This window comes from Patiria miniata, unplaced genomic scaffold (assembly GCF_015706575.1).
Source record: "Patiria miniata isolate m_02_andy unplaced genomic scaffold, ASM1570657v1 HiC_scaffold_17, whole genome shotgun sequence".
NCBI lineage: Eukaryota > Metazoa > Echinodermata > Asteroidea > Valvatida > Asterinidae > Patiria > Patiria miniata.
In genome coordinates, this window is record NW_024037055.1 from 10834011 (window position 1) to 10855369 (window position 21359).

The following is a 21359-nucleotide window of genomic DNA, read 5'->3' on the forward strand; positions in this document are numbered from 1 at the left end:
CTCAGCTGGAAAGACCAACATTTTTCCTCACAAGCACTTAAAACAACACTGAGTATACAGTGTTTATAAAAATATGTCAGTGAAGGGCAGAACCCAACATTGACATCACCCCGACGCAAATGCAATCTTATGAAAGGATGAATATGTTGTGGGGTTTTGTTATTTTTGTCCATGTTGCGCAGAGAACAGTCTCCAGAGATGACCTCCTGAAGCAGGCAGAGACCGTGATGGATGACCTAGCTGGCTCAAGAGCCATCCTAGAGATCCAATACAACAATGAGGTAAAGCAAAGAGAAATGTTCAACTGTCCAAAAACAGCCGTTATTGTCTACAGCTGTGGATAGTCACCTTTTGTGAAGCTGTAACCACAAAGTACCTGATAAGGACAAAGCCTTGCTCAAGGAAAAATGGGCACTGAAAGAAATAACAAATAACTGCGGTGGCTGTGGCTTTGGTTGTGGCTGTGGCTGTGGTGATGTCAGGCTGTAGCTACATTTGTGTACATGTGTTACTGTCAAGTTGAGCTAGTTACATCTGGAATTTCTGTGGCTGACGAAGTTGAACCCATTATTTTTGACTATGTAGTAATTCTGTGTACAAAACTGGTTTTGCCATTTTCTACAACTTTGATCTTGTTGTCTCTCATCAAAACAACAGGATACAAGAGAAAGTATGTTTTCTGTACTAGAGGTTGAATTGAAAGACTTTGATAAACTTTATATTTTCTTGATTGTTTTGTAACACTCTAGGTTGGGACAGGCCTAGGTCCAACGCTAGAATTCTATGCACTAGTTTCCCAGGAACTTCAGAGGGCTGACCTGGACATTTGGAGGGGTGAACATGTGATGCTACTTGAGGCCAAGGGTAAGATAACACCTGGAATTAATCCCTGGGATCAAGGTGACAAACAATATTTGGATCAGTCCGACTGGTCAGCACCTATTTGGACTTCAGAGAAATATAAGCAGACAGCCTGGTTATAAACCCGTCAACATTTAACAACGTGATTGAATAACAGTTGTACAAAGGGAAAAAAATATGTGCTTGGCCAGTTTTAAACAAGTATATTTAAAACCGGCTCTGAGGGACATTATCGGCAACCAGGCCCCTGCCCGGTTTTAAACATACTTGTTTAATGCCGGCCGAACACATATTTATTCCCTTTCATAAGTACCTTTCAGTCAAAAAATCAAAACAAGTCAAACATATAAATTTCAAATGATTGTGTTTGACAATTGTATATCTTCATGTTCTTTGAAACACCCCTCTAGCTATGTGTATGCTATGTGCCTCTCTTGAGTATTAATAAAGCTCCTTATAAGGAAATTGGCACGCACATGGCACTTACTGCGCAATGTGGTGCAGAACGTAGTGGTGCTGGTGTAGTATGAATTGAGGACTCTATGAAATACAGACTCACTGGTAGTATTGCGCATGCCTAAGTGAAGATTGTGAACGTTCAGCCAATAAAGAGGGTAAAAGGGACCAGATTTCATAGGAGTCAAAATTTCATGTGATACCGGAAAAGTGTTTCAAACCAGCCATTCTGTGTTTTAACAGCTGTTTAAAACCTTCCTTTATAGACCCTAGTGTGCTTTAGTGAGATTGAATTCTTTACTTGTTTTGTTTTTGTCATTTTTTCTATCATTACAATGTTTCACTCATGATATTAGCTTATAAGAAGTGAAATATATCTTGGCCAGGATGTTGCAGCTGCCCATAGACGAGATATTCTGTAATTTATGGTGTAGAGAAAACATGCATATGTCTGCACTGGTAAAATTTATGAACAGAAACAAAATGTTGTCTGTTTAGCTGCCTAATAATGCCTTTTTTTCCAAATTCAATCACATGTAAGTGATTGGGAAATCTCTCAAATCAAGTTTTGCTGTAATTAAATACAAAAATATGCTCTTTAGGAATGTCCTGTTCCTGGTCTCCTTACCAGAGTTTGTGATTGGTTTGTGTCTCTTTTATTTTTGTTTTATGCACAGGGGCACAAGCAGGGGTGAAGTATGTCCACTCCACCCAAGGCCTATTCCCTGCCCCACTCAGCCGCAGTGCCAAGAGCCAGGCTGTCAACAAGATCAAGGCCAAGTTCCGATTCCTAGGCAAGTTTATGGCCAAGGCACTCATGGACTCCAGAATGGTAGGTTCAGAAAAAAGGCAGAAGAAAAGGATTGTGTAAAAGGATCCAAAATGAGGGAGTTAAGGGGTTGGGAAGTTAGGCTGAAATTAACTTTCCTGTAGCCATGGTGTGATTCACTATTGATTGGCCATTACCATTACTAGGGGTGTGTTGGGGCCTTTTGGGGCTTTTAATGGATTGTTTGAAGCACAAAATAGTGAAAAGACTTTTGTATGAGTGGTGGTTTTGGGGGTTTTTGGGGGGGGGGATGTTGTGAGGAGGGAGAGGGGTTCCAATATCTCTTGTTTGTGTGTGTTTCTTGTTGATTCAGTATACAACGACAGCCAGTGAAAAGCCTTATAAAAAAACTTTTTAGATTCTTCATTTGTACACAGAATTTAAGGTGACATCACAGCAATAGTGCCCGCGGATGTTTGGGAATAGCACTGAATATCAGACATTGTAAAAAGTTGAAAACTGCACTTCAAAAACCAAAACAATGTATTACATTCTTTTCATACAGTTCATAGGCGTGGATATTTGCACAGAATATGTTTCAGTGTAACACTTTTTTGTGTTCCCTTTAACCCTTCCTGTACTTCAGCCTCTAGAGCAATTAATTATTCACTAAAAAAGAGTGCCCTAGGTACATGCTTCAAAAAATTCTTCCAAAATATGTAATCCAATAACAGACAAATGAGCAGCGTCCTCCAGTGTGCTTCAAGTGGGGTTCATTGGAATGTTAGCTGAAGCCCGTTCATGCAGTGTCAAACATGCACAGATACCATGTCATGTGAAAGGTTGTCCTGCGTACCAAATCACCATGGTCCTTTGCAGTTAACCAGTTCATGTCGGATACAAAGGTTTTGCAGTATTCTGAACGGATGATGGATAAACACGCAATTAGCGAGGCCGCAGATGACGGCCTGAACCTGTCTGGCATCAAAGTTGTGAAAAACAATCTCGTGCCTGGGTCCGATCAATGTCCAAATAACACTGGTGTCAAGTGGTTAAAAACAGGGATCAAGACCTCAAAACCTATCACAGCAATGCTCGATTATTGGAAATTTGTCGCAATAGGTCGTGGACAAGGTGCTATTCAATTTTTAGCAAGGGTACTGAACAATGGAACCATCGTCACACACACATGAAATTCATTTAAATATTTTTAAAACTTGTGCACAGATAAATATTCCAAAATGCAGTTTCTCAACATCTTCTTAGATATAACACTGACTACTTGTCTTTCAAATTGAATTTGTCATGATGAAAACAGTGGTGTAACTGGGGGATGGAAATTTCCCCCCCCCCCTTGTGCCCACCACTCAAAATTTGGGGAATGTAAAAATGAGCTTTTTATTGTTTAAGGTGACTGAGTGTTCCCCTCCATAAAATGAGGCCTTTCTAAGTGCCCCCTGAATTTTTTCTGACAAGCACCAATGTTCAACATACGTATTCTGGACTGCTGAGATTCCCAGCCTCCATGAATGGTACATCATTTTAGGAGGGTGTATAACAACTAACCAGTTAAACCCTCAGCTTACTATACTTCTGGGGTAAACAAGGATAGCCTATGCACAATTATTTGGTAGGTTGATTCTGTTACCAGCACTTTTTATTCAAAAGATGCTGTTATTTGAATTACACCATCTGGTGTGCAATCCCTCAATCTGCACTTGAGACGTGATTCTAATTCAGCGGTTTGTGTAGGTGATGCTGAGGTCCCAGTGCACAAGTAATTCCTCACAGTATGTAATGAATATTTTCAACATTTCTAAGAGGTGTGCAAGCAGGTACGCCTTTGTTAAACCACTTTCAATGACTGCTGACTTCAGGCCGAATAATTTCATAAGATATTGGGTACCAGCCCTATCTTTACTTGGAGAAAGGTTTGTTGTCATTCATAATTACCTATGTTTCTGTGTGCCTCCAAAGAATAGCTCAGTACCTGTGACCTTTGATTCAACCGTACAAAAGCCGCAAAACAGGGACCTGAACAACCAGGATCAACTGTAAGATGTGATCTCAGATGACACACACCTGATGCCAGTCATCATTCAATGCGTGTTTGAAACAGTCTACAGTGTATACACTCAAGAGCAAGGCTCAATTTACATGCACTCCTCAATCTTGCTTACAGATCGACATACCTCTGAGCCTTCCCTTCTACAAGTGGCTACTGGGCAAGTCAGAGTCCCTCAACTCCTATGACTTGCAGTACATTGATCCAGTCCTGGCTCGCTCCTTCTTCCAATTAGAAGAACTCATGCAGCAGAAGAAGAAGCTACTGGAAGACAGCTCACATGTATGGCGTTTGTTTCTTTTCTTTTCTTTTTTATTCAATAACCAAAGTGATTGGTTTCCTTTATGTTTATTCCTTTTTTTCACTTTCCTGTGTTAGTTTTAGTTTTTATAAAAATGTATAGTTTATGTATGGTATTAATAGTATAAATAAACCTTGTCAATTTTAAAGTAGATTAAATGGTCATCCATAGATGCATCTGTCGATCATTACTGAGGTAGAAGCAGCAGTTTCACAACCCAAATGATTGAAGGAGCATTGAATGCCTGCAAAATATTTGTGTGTAAGCATGGTACCATACCACCTCGCTAGGAGCTTCTATTTATGATTGCATATGATACTGTGGTTAATCTTACAAACAGAAGAAAAACAACATAAGACAAACCATACATAATTGATAATGAACAATTTAAACTGATCGCTTATCCAATAACTTTCTTAAAATCTATTTTGTGTGTGTGCAGAATTGTTGTGTATGGTGTAAAACAGTTGTTACCTTGTGCTGCAAATCCTGGATGGTCTAGAACAGTTAGTGGCGTTAGCATTGGGAAGCTGTAATGAGGACTACCGAGTTCTTAAAAAAAAAATACATATATAACAAAAAAAGTATTCCTTGTTTTCTGACTGTTCATGATACAGACACCGGCCAGCCTGCAGTTGGCTCTAGACAGCCTGACCATTGATGGCAGTGCCATGGAAGACTTGGGACTAGACTTCACCCTGCCTGGCTATGGCAACATTGAGCTGAAGAAAGGCGGCAAGGATACATTGGTCACTATACACAACCTAGAAGAGTATCTCAAGGTAGGACACTCAATCCCTCAGCCTTCCCCCGTGACTCACATATTTGTGGTTGTAGTTTTATATCGGGTATTAACAACTGGAATTTACATTTAATTTCATTAAAGTTTATCAAGTGGTAAAGCTACATTTAAATGTTCAAGTAACATTTTACCATATTTGCTGCACACTCTAGTCTCACATAGGATAGCATTGATCTTGGCCCAGCAGTGTATTGAAAACATCAAATTCAGTAAGCTGTCTGTAATTGACATAATAGATAATTAACAGTCACTGAAAAATATAAAACAAAAACTTATCAGGATGATAAAGTACTAAGGTGCTTCTAATGGTTTGTGAAGTCAATATGTTTACTTACATTGTGAACTCTTTATAACAAAACAAGAGAGCAGAAAAAAGGTTGTGGGTGTTTTTTGTGTATGTATTTGTACCTGGTTTTTTAGCCCAGGTTGGACTTCGTTGTGTACACGCAACGGAGTACAGGGTATGAATCTCTCCTGCTATAGCGAAAGAAATTATAACACATTTTTTGATATTTTTACCTGACGGAGGAAGCTGAAATTTCGCTTACATACTCCTTGTGTCCTGAATTGTGCATGCGCTGGGTTTAGAAAAGGCAAATATGTCCGCAGGCGGCGTGTTTACCGAAAACAAACTGCAATCCCACACTTTCGTTGAAAACATTTTCAGTATGAACTCCCTGTGTGAAGATTACGTGCGCACATGCATGCACACCCAGCACCCTGCCGTCCTGGTAGCAAACTGCACGTGCGTGTACGTCTTCACTCAACATATTTGCCTTTTTCTAAACCCAGCGCATGCACAATCCTGGACACAAGGAATATGTAAGCGAAATTTCATCTTCCATCATCAGGTAGGACGTCAGTCGTAATGCAATGAATACGCGTCGTCCAGCCTGGGCTGTGGTTATCCTGTACGTCTGAGGGCTTGGAACAATGGGTTACATGGGAGCAATGGTCCCCCACATATCAGTCTTAGTCCGACAGTACCTCACGAGGGCAAGTCTATAGAAGAAGGATGACAGGAAAACAGTGAAACTACCCCCACAAACCCTGTCTGTAAGGCTTTGTGTAAGGCTGGGTTCGTAAGGCTATGTGTGATCTTGTTATCCTTTACGTCTGAGGACTTGGGATAATAACCCTGAGGACTTGAGCCCATGTCCTTTTAACGGTTCCATGTATAAACTGTATGGGACGTGTTGAGAGAGGGTTCAAGTTCAAACAATAGCAACAAACGAAGGGAACAATAAGGGTCTTCAGAAGTATTGTACAACACCACTATGTGTGTGTCCTAGTTGGCACCTTGTTGTGTTTTCTTTTTTATTGAAATTATAATTATGACCGAGTTATGGGGAATGCCTGCTGGCCCCATAGCGTGGTTTGTCCCCATAATAACTATCGCTCATCAGGCGTGTAGTCCCCACAATTACAGAACAAGACTGGGGGGGGGGGGGGGGGGAACGGTAAGCAGGTGTTTTTTCTTCACAATTAAACATTCATAACAGTTTATTTTAAGCCACTTCCTCCCCTCTTATATAATAAGCCCTAAATGTAAAGTTTAGTTTGTAGCACGTATTCCATTGAATATCCTGCCCTCCCCCTTCCAAATACTCCCACTATATTTGGGTAGTGCAATTCAGCTTACATGTTGCTCAGTGCATGGCATGCATGAACTGCATATTCAGTGCTAAGTATGCACAACTTATTTCAGTGCACAAACGTGTAGCGTCTGCGCGTGAGCTTCAAGTGCCGATGGTTTGTTTGAACATCCTTTCCAGTGGCCTCCCCCAACTCTCTGTTTACAACCATTGACAGGGTACTTGTGCCATGTGGAGTCCATAGCAGTCAATGCTGATGTATGCCCCATCTGAAAAATTTAAAGCAGTTATTGAATACGAAAGCCTGTGACATTTCATTAGTAACGATGTTTTAGCTATTTGTGACTGGTTGGAAGACAAAAAACTGACTTGGTTAATTTTCTTTGCAATGGACTACAGTCTAGCTTGATGTAAGGCCCATGGATTAATTCCGATTTGCGTGCGCCCCCGGGCAAACTCAAACAAAGGACATTTGGAACACACTGGCCCACATCAGCACACATCTGCTTGCATCTGCCGCCTGCATCAGCACGGACTTGCATGCAGTGGCACGCATTCCGACTCATTGCCAGGCGGCATACCATTACAAACAAAACCCCACAGAAATGCACAGTAGACCTCGTCTTGGACTGTAGCCTTTGTGCCCTGTTAATCAGGTTATCTGCTAGCTAAACTTAGGGCATTTAAGATGAATTTCACTCAGATTGAAAAAAAAATTGGTGCGTGGGGAGGGGAATTATATTTCATATGTTATGAATGCCACGTTTTCACATCCAAAGTGACTTGAGGGGGCAAAGTCTGACGTTATCTGAACTATAATTCCAGGAATCTCTGTCTGTCTGTCTGTCTGTCTGTTTGTGGTGTCGTGGTGTCTGTCTGTCTGTATTTCGATTATCTCCAGAACTGGGCACCATATGAAGCTGAAAATCGGCGGGTGTATTGCTCGGGACCCCAAAATGTGCAGTGCAAAATTTGAAGTTGTTTGGACGAAGGGTTCTTAAAAAAGCTGCCAATAAAGCAACATTTTCTGAGGCAAACGTGGCAGTATATAGCCCAGACCACCACGCACTGCCGTGTTTTTCAATTGTTTACTTCATGTAAAGCTAAAGCGCGCGTGCTCAATATGACGCAACAAGAGGATGGGCATTTGTAGGGCGATACTATTATCCAGTATGGGTGAATAGGCCACCAAGCACTGCATACCATTAGTTTTTGTCTCCGGCCGGTGTAGTGTGAATATCCGACTCCATGAAATATGGACTCATTGGTAATATTGCGCATGCCTGAGTACAATAATACGCTCCTCTTAAGGTAAATATGAGCGAGTGACCTGTCACGTGCGAGGGATTAACCAATAATAGGGAAAAAGGTCAGATTTTCATAAGAGTCAGACTTTCATGTACACGTACGTGGCTGCACGGGCAAATGCATTTTGCAGTTGACTGAGCAACCATCACTGCACTTGACCGAGCAACCCTTACTGTAGGGTGATACTATTGTCCAGTATTGGTAAATACTGTGTGTCTGTCTTTGTTTCGTAGGGTGTGTCTGTCTGTATTTCGATTATCTCCAGAACCAGGCACTGTATGAAGTTGAAAATCGGCGGTCTTGGGAGCTGTGGTCTTGGTCTCGGTCCCCTTTGGTCTCGATATTTTGGCTGGTCTCGAGTCGAGACCAGCAATATGTAGCATTTACAGCTCGATCAATTACTTTGTGTTCACTTCGTTCAGTACCGTTGATAGGTAAAACATTTGCTAGCCCGTAGATCATGTTGTCATCCTTGTTAACGAATCTTTATATATCCAGGTTGGTTCGGACTGCACGTGTTACTTCTTTCTTGCTCAAGTGAGGTGTTATGTATATGTCAATTTTTCAACGGTGTCACTGGTCAAAATTTTGTCTGTAATCTTCGTGAATAAAAAGGTTACAACTTACTTCTGTAATTATGTGTCTTGTTTTTTTTTAGATTTTTGTTAGTTATAGGCCATTCTAATTTTTTTTATGTTTTTAAATGTTAATTTTTTTCAAAATTGTTTTGACCCACCCACCCACCCTAATTTTCGATCTTAAAATATTGATTTTCCATTCAATAAAAAATTAACGAGTGTCCAGTTCAGTGATGGCGGTATGCAGCTGCAGTCCATATACAGTACCTTTGCAACAACACGGCCCACTGGCATTCCCGTACGTATAGGGAATCCTCCTGGAACAAATGTAAAGCTTGTCCTTTCTTAACGGTAATAATTAGTATCAGCTCGCTCACAAAAAAATTAACTTTTGTCTTGGCGTAAAGAGGTGTAATATGAAGTTTATTTAGAAATTTCAGTCGTTTTTGATCCAAAAAAAATTGAACTCTAAGCTCGCGCTTTCCAGACATGTGGGCGCTGCCATGTTCCACCGTACCGTACCGTACCATGCGCATGCACATGCAGGTTGCCTAAGTAGTCTTGAACACAAGTAGGTTTATTTCGTTGTCGCGATTCGTAACCGGACACTCGTGGCGTGTATTAAGACAAAATGAACCTTGTATCCCGCTCCATTTGCACGGCGCACTGATTTTACGCATGCTTTAAGTCTAACTTCACTGGTCCCTATGCATATGGTGCTCTTATTGAGGTATACACAATACACAATACACGGTACATTGTACATGTACCGGATGCATACTCTTACCCGTACGGTACGGGCAAAGGGTATACGAATCGAAACGCAGAATCGAATTGGCACTATATGGTCTCGACTACAACACTAAAGAGATTCTGTCCGGTGAAATGTTTACAGAAGTAAAGCTACTTTTTCCATTTAAAATAACCTTTAAATTGTTCTTTGCCAGTATGTCTATATATTGAGATATTGGGCCCCAGACCAAACCAAAATGTAAAATTGATTCATAAAGGCAGTAAAAAAAGGGAATAAGAGTGTGATGACAAACATATAGATGTTGGTAAAAACCAATGGGAATGCCCTGTCTTGCATTCTGCATTGGTGTGTCCTTGGCCGGACTGGTGCATGAAGCAGTGCTTCTAATTACATGCTTGCAATGGCTGGATTATGTACCTGCATGTATGGGATATAAGCAAGCAGACAACATTTTTAATGCAACTTTTTAAAGACATATTCTTGTTTCTCCGCTTAAAAGACGTTTTCAGTTAAAAATGATCAAAAATCAATTGCTTGTCTTAACAAGTTTCCCAAACGTCAAAACACACCAACTTTCGGGTATAAATTATACTCCATCATTCAAAAATACAAAGACAGCAGAAGTTTGTTGCCCTGATTCAGGAGCCACCTTTTTTACTGGCCACTTTTAAACACATGTTAGTGATAATATAAACAGTGGTTAAAACCAGCCGTGTGACAGACTCTTGACCCACAAGAATCAGGGAACTGTCCTAGATATTGAAGAAAAAAAATGTGAAAAGCTGAACCAACTAAAAAGTTGTATTGTTGAAATTACAGTATTGTCATCACATCTTTTCCAGTAGTTGTGATTTAAAGCCCTGCTTTCCTATTTAACAATTATGACCAAAATGTATCTCTTGCAGCTTGTGACTCACTGGACTCTTGTAGAAGGGGTGTCCAGGCAGTTTGAGGCCCTGCGAGATGGCTTTCAGTCAGTCTTCCCATTGTCCAATCTTCAGAGCTTCTACCCAGAAGAGGTAATAGATGAAATCAGCTGTCCAATTATTGCACATTTCTCGATTATCTGTAAAGAGTGACCATTGACCTCAGTATTTGACCTTTGACATCAATATTATATGAAGGTTGCCGTGTTGCATCTGTGACCCAAGTTTGGTTCCAATTGGACTTCAACTTTTGAAATTAAACCAATTTTACGAAAATGTAACCAAATTAACACAAACATACATACAAGCTTACTGGAATTGGTATCCTTGTGGAGTCATTTCTTTCATCTCATGTACTAACATTCTAGAGTTTGAAAGTGTAGTTTCAAAATGCTCATGTTACATAAATACTTCAATTTGCGACAGATCAACACACCTTGGAAATTCCTACTTTTTGAGTAAAATCCATATCTATTTCATAATAACCTTATGGAGATGTATTTCTCTATAGAAATTGCCCTGTGGAGACATATACAATCTTTTGTTCCCTATTATGCACATGTCTCCACAGGGTACTGTGTACATTTTGAAACTACACTTTCAAACTCTAGAATTTTAACACATACATACATACATACATACACCCACACAAACGTGTGTTCACCGTCGATCGTGGACGTCCTATTGTCCCTCTTTTGTTTGTATTGTAACTTTTTAGGAAGACTCCAATATGTTTTGTACACGACCCCAATCACAGACGTATGCTGGGAATCGTGGATGATATTGTTCTCTAGTGTTCTCTGGTATTTTTCGTCAACGGTTTAGAAAGATGAACACGTACACGCACGCATACATAGTACGTGTGTAAACACCGGCAATCATGGATGCCCTATTGTCCCTAATCCTCATTCCTTTGTTTGTACTCTTTTTACTTTTTAGCAACAGCTCTCATTGGTTTTGTACATGATTTGAGATCGTGGACGTTCGGTCAATCGTGGACCCTTTGTTTGTGCCCTAACCCTTTGTCCCTAGTCCACGATTGCCGGTGTTTACACATGCATACATACATACATACATACTACATACATACATGCATACAGACAGACATAGTGATTGCATAGTCTCATTCCTGAACAAAATTCAGGCAAGACAAAAAGAATTCAGATAGTGAGCTGTGACATTGTATATGATTTAAGGCTTTGCATGGTTGAGTATCGGTATTGTTTCGGTTTGCAGTAACACCATTTGGTAATAACTACTGCTTAGAAGGAAGATAGTTCCAAGTATACAGTTCACCATGGAAACCGAGACAACCGATTCATTGCCTTTCCTTGATGTACTCATTTCCAAACGGGCCGATGGTTCACTTGGACACTCTGTGTACAGGAAACCTACGCATACAGACCGATACCTTAATGCTCGTTCATTCCACCCACTGTCATGAACTGTCATGAACTGTCATGACAGTGGGTGGAACCGCACCCTACTTCGAAGGGCACACATCATCAGTGACGATGAACACCTACAATCCGAATTGAAGCACCTCAATAAAGTGCAAAGAGACAGTGGGTACACACCTTAAAAATCAAAACTTCGCACCAAATACGAACAAGTCTCAGACCCCCGAACACACCCGACATGCCGGTTGCCAGAAATCATAGCCCCAGAGAAACACTGGTACACCTGTCGTATCAGAGAAGCTATTGAGATCCACAAACATGACACTAACATCGGCTATTTCATTAGCAACATATGGCATTCACTAATACCAAGTTGCAACACTCATGGCTCACAACCAACTGACACACCTGAGTGAGCAGGACACTCAGCAGGCATCCCAGTCCAACACAATGCCTAGGGCTCACAACCAACTGACACACCTAGGCAAGCACGGCATCTCGCTCCAACACCATGCCCAACAGACAACCAATCAGAATCTACCAACACAAGCACTCCCAATCCTAACACAGCCTACTTAAGGAGTAGCATCTCCAACTCTCTTGAGTCTCCTGACGATGACTAGAGCAGGCTAGTCGAAACATTGAGACCAAAGACAAGTTCTTTTAGAACTTAAAAGCAGGACTGTTCTTATCAGAACTAAAACTACTTAGCGAAAGTTGGTAATAAGCAGGACAAGTTCTTTTCAGAGCTAAATATCTTCTAAGCAGTAGTTATTACCACATGGTGTTTAATACCACAAACTGAACGATGTGACATTGTAGCTGCTATATCTGCCATTGGCCTACAAGTGTCCAGAAATGGCAAGAAATTACTTCGTGTTTTACAAATATACGAAACTTAATAGGGTGTCATATTAGTTACATACAGTTTAAATATGCATTGATATCTCATAATGAAATGTTCAAGTGGGACATTCATGTCACTCCCCTTTATTTTATGGCCTGCCCTGTTGTATATGTCGTTGTGTAGATGGACCAGATGTTCTGTGGTAATAGCAGTGAACCCTGGGACATCAAGACCTTGATAGAATGCTGCCGTCCTGACCATGGCTACACACATGACAGGTAAGTCTTCTCTCACAAGGAAATAGATTGAAACAGATGGCAGAAATAAAAAGAGAAACACCATAGACTCGGTGCAGAAACAGAAAGTGGCACATTGTGGCCTACTCATAGGGTGCCTGCAGCCTGGGAAAAACATGCACAATTCATGGAATTTGGGTTTCAATTTCCATGCCTGGAAAAGACTTTAAATTTGTTATAATGACAAAAGTCATGGTAAAGTCATGGAATTGTTGAGGACCAATACAGCATTGCAAATCTGATTATTTTTACCCAACAAAATACGACAAATTTCGCTGATACAAGCAATTTTATTTTGAAAGACATTATTGCATTGTTTTGTTGTCTGTTTCTGTCGAGTACTTTTCATGGAACAAGTTTAAAACTGATAACTGAAAATCCATGACCTAGTCCATCAAAATGCAGATCAAGCTTTGATCTGCATTTTGATGGACTAGGTCATGGATTTTCATAATTAAGTCCTGGAAAGTCCTAGAACATCGTGGACCTTTATTGTCCTAAAGATGCAGGAACCTCTTTTCTGAGATTCTGATAGGTAAACTGAATTTAAAGGGTGTATGCATAGTTGACAACTGTAATTACAAATTAATTAATTATTATGAATAATAATAATTGCGATTTAATTCACTTCATATGAATATTCAATCGATTATCGAATATTCAAATATTTATTATCGAATTCGAATATTCGGAGGTGAAATGCAATGATATGAAAAAATGTGGAAAACCCTTTTTTTTAATAACAAAAGTGCATTCTCAAAGTTAGTTTCAAGATGTTGCCAAAAACTTAAAAGCAGCTGGTAAATATGCCCAGCATTCATACATTACTTCTGCTTTGAAAGTGCTTGCGGTAACCCGACCAACCCAATATTTTTTGCCAGTCCCTGACCCTGTCTTCACAAAACACTTCCCAACGCCTTTTCACATCATTAACTCTAGCATGAGGAGTAACATTTCCGTTGCCCGTATTTTTTGTTTGTTGCCCTACTTACAATTGCTATTTTCACAAACAAACAAAACGCCGCTGTTTTCCCCGATGCGATCCGAGCAAGATGCGATCCCCTAGCGATCCCCTAGCGTTGGTGCTACATGTACATATGCATGCAGCTATGGTAGACTGGTTAAGTAATGAGAAAGGACCAGTGTGGCCTAGCGTAACAGGTTGAAATTGACATCGCGAAAATGACATGCAAACATCAAAGTAGAAGTTTCTGCAAGTTCATTAAAAGAACTTGATTTCTCTTTTCTTTGTGGGCCTATGTATTTTTCGTTTTCATGTACTTATTTTGAGGTCATACTGCTCGTACATGAAGCGATACTTTACACTGATACATCGTAGCTAAGATCCCCCAAAAGTTTTTAGTCGCCTGTTCAATCGTGTCAAATGCACGAGGTTAACTGCCCGCCAGAAAGATTTCTCACACTGGGGGAATCCCCTAGCACGCAATATGCTGACCACAGCACGTGGCGGTGTTGTAGAAAACTTTTCATGAACCCCAACATTACATTAAAACGTTTTGAAAACCTTGGCTCATTTACGTTACGGACCCTGGGATTTCCTAAAAGACTTTTAGTTTTAGGGTTAAATTTATTATGGATATTAAATGTTTGACTTATGTCCTTATGACTTATTCATCTACAGAAATTGCCCTGTGGAGACGTATTTAGTTATTTGTTCCCTATTTTACCCATGTCTCCACAGGGTACTGTGTAACAGATCCAGCTCAGTGATAATGCTTTCAGTGTTATTACTGTAGCAGGAACCTATTGGGCTCTTGTCCTCCAAGTCGAGCAAAATGCAAGAAAAGGGGACACACAACACACAGGATTTCAAACTCAAAAGGAAACTCTTATTTATTTCGCCAAACAGACTCTATGGTCAACTCGCCGCACCGTTATCAGAATTGCAACTGCTGATTCCCAGCATCGAAAAACACAGCTAGACAAAATTTATTACATTGTAGCAAGTCCTTTTAGTGATCTATTTTAGAAAGTAATCTCACGAGCACGCACTTAGCCAGACAAAAGAATTGGGTCAGCACACCTGTGCTGAATGCGCCACTGGAGCCGCCCTCCCGCTGGCAACTTTGGGGTTCACCCCTTGTATTTGGGGTTCACCCGTAGTGTTTGGGGTTCACGGCTTGTAATAGGTCACCTGTGTGCAAACAAAGGATTACTCTCCAGCACGTGTCAAGGAGCATGTGTACAGTCATGTGGCTGCTAAGGCAAAGCGTCTGCCGTTATTAAGAAAAGCTAATCCAATTATGTACTTAGACGCTATAGCAGAGCAGTGAAATTCATGCCCCACAAAAAACATGGACTTTTGAACGTTGTGTTTCTCATAAAATATGCTCAGTATGATTGAAATGTTAAATTATAACGGAAGAAGAAATTCTAAGCTTCATGTCAGTTAAAAAAATCGCCGTCATCGATGCCGAAAGGTCAATACTGGTTACTGGTATAGCTGACCTTCAAGTCTGGAAGAAATCGTGGAAAACTTTTATCCTCAACACTTTGACTAGAAAATACACTGTTTTGTGGACTTACAAGAAGCCTTAAGTGAAATGTATCCTCGATTCCTTTTGCGAGTTAAGGGTCGGAGAGTCACATTGGCTGATGCCACCCGCCGCGTTTGGGGTTCATGGCTTAATAAGTCCCCTGTGCAAACAAGGAATTGTTCACTCCACCTTCTCTGATGATTATTAATTGTCAAATTACTGATGACCCAAGATCTGCTATTTGCTTTCATATACCTGACTTACCTGGGAAGAAATCACATACATGTATGACATATCAACGTGCACACGTACATTAACTACATGTACATGTATGGCATATTTCTGCTTTTGTTAGAATTTGGAATGACAAAATAACTGAATATTTGAATATTTGATCGAATGGAAGGTTGAATATTCGAATAGTCAATTATTCGATTGACTCAGCCCTAATGTGCTTCTGAAAGTTTCTATTTTCAAATTGTCAACTCAGTTTCAGCAAAAAACAATTAATGAGCAAAAACAATTTACAATTGACTTTGGCTTTTTGTTTTTAATGGAAATGAACATTGAAACACAAATCAGAAAATGTACCTTTACCTGCCTACTCATAGCAAACAATCATCACCTGCTTCAAATGAACACTCACTTAATCATGTACTTGCACATGTGTACTTTATGTAATGATTTTGTACTTTATGGTGGTATTTAATTAATCAACAGGCTTTTTACTATTGATCCAATATCTGATCTTTTGTTTACTGTATTGGCCCAATAATGATACCAATACCGATATCCATATTTTCAGTACAATTAAAAAATATTGGAAAAAGAAATTAAGAACATGAAAATGTCTCAGTGGGCTGACCTCTGTAGCTTTTTGACTTTTAAAATGTAATTCACTCATTAGGCCCCCCACCCCCAAGTAATGACTCTTGAAATTTAAGTTTTGCAATCTGTTTTACACTTCTTTGTGACTGTATAAGTGGTATTTTCTATAGACTGGCCAAACACAAGGTGGAGATAACAGAGGTACTTGTGTGGGCATTTTGAGTTGGGGGGGGGGGGGGCATTCATGACAAAATACCCTATTCTCTTGACGGGAAACGGGTATTACTTGGAGATAAATGCAGAGATGCCAACGTTTAAGATTTAGGCGTAATTTATACGATTTATTCACCCTGATTACGGTTGTACGATCCTTATATGATTTTCTATGATTTTCCAAGATTTTACATTCATAATGTGTGCACAATTTGTATTGCATGTGGTATCTTGAGTTCTGTTTTTGCATAGCACGTATTAATATAATGGGAATTTGGTATCAGACTATTGGATGTGCGATTTTTAGCACATAAAGAGTGCCAACATGTAGTGTGTGCCCAAAAAAGACATCACTCAAAGTAAAAGAGCCCATTTTCCAAAGCCCATTTTTTTTCCAACAGGTTTCATGTTATGTAGGGAATTTTTTCGTTTTCAGCAGGTGTCTGATGGAAAATTACACTTTTTCAATTTTAAATGTTGGCATCTCTGTGAATGGAGTTTCGAGTTATCCAATTTTGACTGGAGAAGAGTTTACTGCATGAAATACTAATTCCAAGCTGGCTAAAATAGAAAAGATGTCTTGGCTTCAGGAAAATATACATCATCATATAAAAATTGAGTATTGATGGTGACTCAGAAACAAGACTCGACTACAACATTGAAAGTACTCATGTGTCCCATTTACTGTGGGAGAGTACACACTCACAGAACAGTGAGAACTTATTGGCCTAACCTTTCTTTTTTGCAGCTCTGCTGTGAAGTTTCTCTTTGAGATCATGGCATCATACAATCCCCAGCAGCAGAGACAGTTCCTACAGTTTGTCACTGGAAGCCCCAGGCTACCTGTTGGGGGTGAGTTAACATTTACTTCTATATCTTTGCTAAAATGGCAGGAATTGTGGAGTTATGTCCTTAAGCCAGATACATGTTTTTCAGTCGGTGGTTTCACATTGGGACTCAAATGGTGAAAGAAGTCAGTAAAAGTGCTTGGACATAATAAAAATAAACCAACAAAATCAGGTTTAGGCTATCACATACAAAATGTCAATGGTTCCAGATAGAGAACAAATCCAATTCAAGCTTGTGAGGTGCAGTGCAGCAAGTGCTTTGGTGTATTTTAGATTCATCACTGGAAATAAACTCTGTTCTGTGCAATCCCAGTCAAAACAAACAGAAATCCTCAGTCCTGACCCAATTGTGCACATTCCTTTGTGCTCATGAAAAACAATTGCCTAATGCAAACATGGACAGTACAAAGATTTGTTATACATGTATTTTGCCAGCAAAACCATTTCTGCAATGCTTTTACAACAAGCCTTTGTAACTTTAAGACAAGACATGCTAACATTGTGGAAGCTTAATTTGTGAGGTGGGATTAAGTCTTTCAATACCAAAGACTGTGATATTTTGTTGAGGCATCTTGTTAATCAGGTGCTGTGGTTACTAATTGTGCTCTGTGCAGCATATGGTTTGCAGTCAGTGTGGTTTATGTTCCGCTACTGCCCATGTCATGAGGATTACTGCAAGACTTCACTGGTAACCAGTACCCACCCGATTCATTGGCTTCCTCAAGAAAACAAATTAAGCATCACAAGTACACAGTACCTACAACTGTTTAATAGAAAAATTGATCCCACATCAAAAAAAAGTCCCTGATCACAGTCACACAAAAAAATACAGAAAAGATATTGTCGACTAGGCCAAGAGAAAGAAATTCCTCTGCTTCACATTAATTGCTGTTTCAACATAGGATAGGTAGGCTGGGATTTGTATGGAAATTTGCATGCGCATTTTATCATAAGCATTGGAATGTTCAATTAAAATGCAAAGGGTGTCCACACAAGAAAAATAAATTATTCATGTCTTTACGAAAACGACGTTTGAATTATATTGTTACTTCTTAAAGAGTAAAAAGATTACAAAATTAAATCATGGCTTAACAAAACAACAATTGTCTGTTGTGATATAGGCCATGGGGTTTGTATAGGGCAGGGTTCGACCTTAGCGGTGGTCCGCTGGCCAAATGCCAGTTGAATTGCTGGCGGACCAGCTGAAACACCTTGCCAAGTGGTCCGGCTGGCCAGCCGAAAAAATCGGCGTCAAAAAAATGCTTGTTGTATTTATTTGGTTTCTTACTTACATTCGCTATTTTTTTCAAAAGAAACCTCCGTTGTTTTTACAAATTCGCTTCGCGATATGACTACTTCGCAATTCGATGTCACGGTGACTATAATCATGTGCGTAAACCCAGCCCAATGCGGCGATGACTGGTTCCCGCCGCGCCAATTTAGAAGATATCACGATGAAAATGCGGTAACTAGTCTGTGCACGCCTACGTGATCATAGCGCTAGCATGGCTCTGCATTGTGCAGGCGCCAGGCACGTGCTCTGTCAACTGGTCGGATTCGACATCGTAAAAATGCCAAGAAAACACCGATGGAGAAAGAACATTTTTGCAAGTTAATTTACAGAATTGATCTAGCTTGTCTGTGTATGTATTTTCTGTGTTCAAGAGTTCATTTTGAGATCGCACTACTCGTATTTGGAGTGATACATGCCGTGTGTTTCCCGAAATTTTTGACCGTAAAACGGGTCTGTCGGCCCATGGTGGGCCACACACGCACGCATCACACACCTCGGAGTTTCGGCCAGCTCCCCGCGTCTTGACTACCGTTGTGCATATGGTGCGAACGACCTGAATTTTCCATTATTTTTTGAAATTATCGAACGTAAATATATTGACAATAATTAAAGGTAGGTTGTATTCACTTTTTGTTGCCATTTCGTGTATAGCTTTCGTAGTGCAATGAAAATAGTTCAGGCTAAAACTACGCACATAACTGAATACACCATTCAATCTGCATAAAAAAATCGGCAAAAAAAAGAAGAATTTCCGACCGACCGACCCTATTTTTGAAAGGCATGTAATCGGAAGCAGAATAATTTTTTTGGGCCTAATTAAGGTAGGTTTTATTCACTTTTTGTGGCCATCATTTTGTGTATAGCTTTCGTAGTGCAATGAAAATAAATCAGGCTAAACCTTCACATACTGAGGCCTAATTGAATACCCCATTCAAGCTGCATAAAACCCCCAAAAATCCGACCGACCGACCCCATTTTTAAAAGGCATGTAATTTCTGAGGCAGAACTTTATATTTTGTTTGCGGCCTCAGATCATGGAGGAAGAAAATAGACCTCTATTGCTCAGGTAACATGATGACATGGGTGTTGACTATGTTGATGTACCCTAACGTGGCGCGGCCCCTAACGTGGCGCACTTTGATTTTTCGCCTGTAGCGCCTAGCTAGAGCAAAAGTTTTAACTGAAATTTCACAGAAAGTGAAATTTCATCAAGTTCTAAACACTCCCGTTCATAAATCGCGAGTCTATTTACCCGTTACAAAGTTAAAAGAAAAAATAATTTTGGCGTGATTTTCCGATTTTATTTTCAAGTGCAAAGTGAACCCTTTGAAAATGCCCCGAAAAATAAGAAAATAATTTTCTGACAAACATCTGGCTGGGTTTGTAAGTTAAGATAATAATGATTTATCAGAATTTATCAAGTTTACAGAAATTCTTAAATGTTAATTTGGAATTTTCCGAGATTTATTCAAGTGTGCCACATTAAGGAACACTCCGCCTATTTGTGCCCAATTTCCGGACGCGACCGTTTTTTGCATTTCGGATTAAATTTTATGAAACCGAAATTGTTCACAGAGGTTAAATAGCAAGCATTAAAAAGGTAAAAGTACCAGTATTTCACTATATGAATTTGAGGTTTATCAACAAAGAGATTTGGCAACACTACACAAGGAAAGTTGGGTAAGCTTCGAAGTGCGCAACGTTAGGGAACACGACTATATAGTCTTGTTATGACTTATGTGAAACTGATTAACTGGTGGGTACACGCTGTATAAGACGGACCAGTCAAAAACCTGGCGGACCAGTCAAAATTCTAGCCAACTGGTCCGGCTGGCCAGTCAAAAAAAAAGTTAAGGGCAACCCCTGTCTAAGGGCACCCTCTGCTTTCTCTCAGCTGCTATTTGCACCCTTGGGTGTATAAAACACCTGGAATACGTCACAGCAGACAGCAATTGTAAACTGTTGTCATACCCTGCGACACCAAGTAGATGAAACTATTCAAGGAGAGCCTAAAGAAGTACAGCGGAACGCCGCTATAACGAACATCATGGGATCCAATGAAAGTGTTCGTAATAACAATCGTTCGGTATAGCGATTTTGAACCGCCGGAAGTCACTGAACTGGCATTTCTCACATCCCGCGGCCGCACGAGGAGTTGTCACAAAACCTTAGCAACGGGTGGTTTTCCCTTTTATTTCTTGGGGAAATAATAGCCATCTCTGTCACTCTTCAACATTCAAACACGATGTAACCATGGGTGGTTTGATGTCGGGAATTAAAAGTGGCCCAAACAGTGTTTAATACGCGTACAACCGGTAGTTTTTGTTTGTTAATCTGTTGACTTTTTTTTAACAACGATGTTCGGTACGTTTGTACATTAAAACCGGGAGCCAAGGATCCTGGGAACTGTACATGTGACGTTTGTAATCTTTGGGGGGGGGGGGGGGGGTTGCATTAAAGATGCATTGAATTCAGCAGCCATATTGGGTGTTTTTTAACCTTAATTCATGAACAATGGATGCTAATGCACTAGATTACAGTTCGTTGGTATCCCTAGGATCTAGTGGATCTAAGCTTGTTTAGCCCTTACATTGAAGCACCGTAAAAGTGGCCCTATCTTGTTGGGCATTTTTTCAAGGAACATTCCTGATTCCTCCAAAATGCCTTACACAGCAGGAACACAATGGCGCCCTCTTTGTGACTTCTTTCAAGCAGCTTCC

General features: G+C 40.1%; 1 protein-coding gene across 5 annotated transcripts in view; it reads left to right on the top strand.

Annotated features, from left to right (window-relative positions):
- Window positions 1–21359, top strand: part of LOC119723810 (E3 ubiquitin-protein ligase TRIP12-like) — a 74887-nt gene that overhangs the window by 47712 nt on the left and 5816 nt on the right. For all 5 annotated transcript variants that reach the window (XM_038194682.1, XM_038194683.1, XM_038194684.1 and 2 more), the window contains exons 35-42: window positions 183–281; window positions 750–864; window positions 1995–2149; window positions 4269–4433; window positions 5070–5234; window positions 10395–10508; window positions 12846–12940; window positions 17246–17349. In XM_038194682.1, coding sequence (XP_038050610.1) covers window positions 183–281; window positions 750–864; window positions 1995–2149; window positions 4269–4433; window positions 5070–5234; window positions 10395–10508; window positions 12846–12940; window positions 17246–17349 — 1012 coding nt within the window. The remainder of the gene's footprint in view (window positions 1–182; window positions 282–749; window positions 865–1994; window positions 2150–4268; window positions 4434–5069; window positions 5235–10394; window positions 10509–12845; window positions 12941–17245; window positions 17350–21359) is intronic.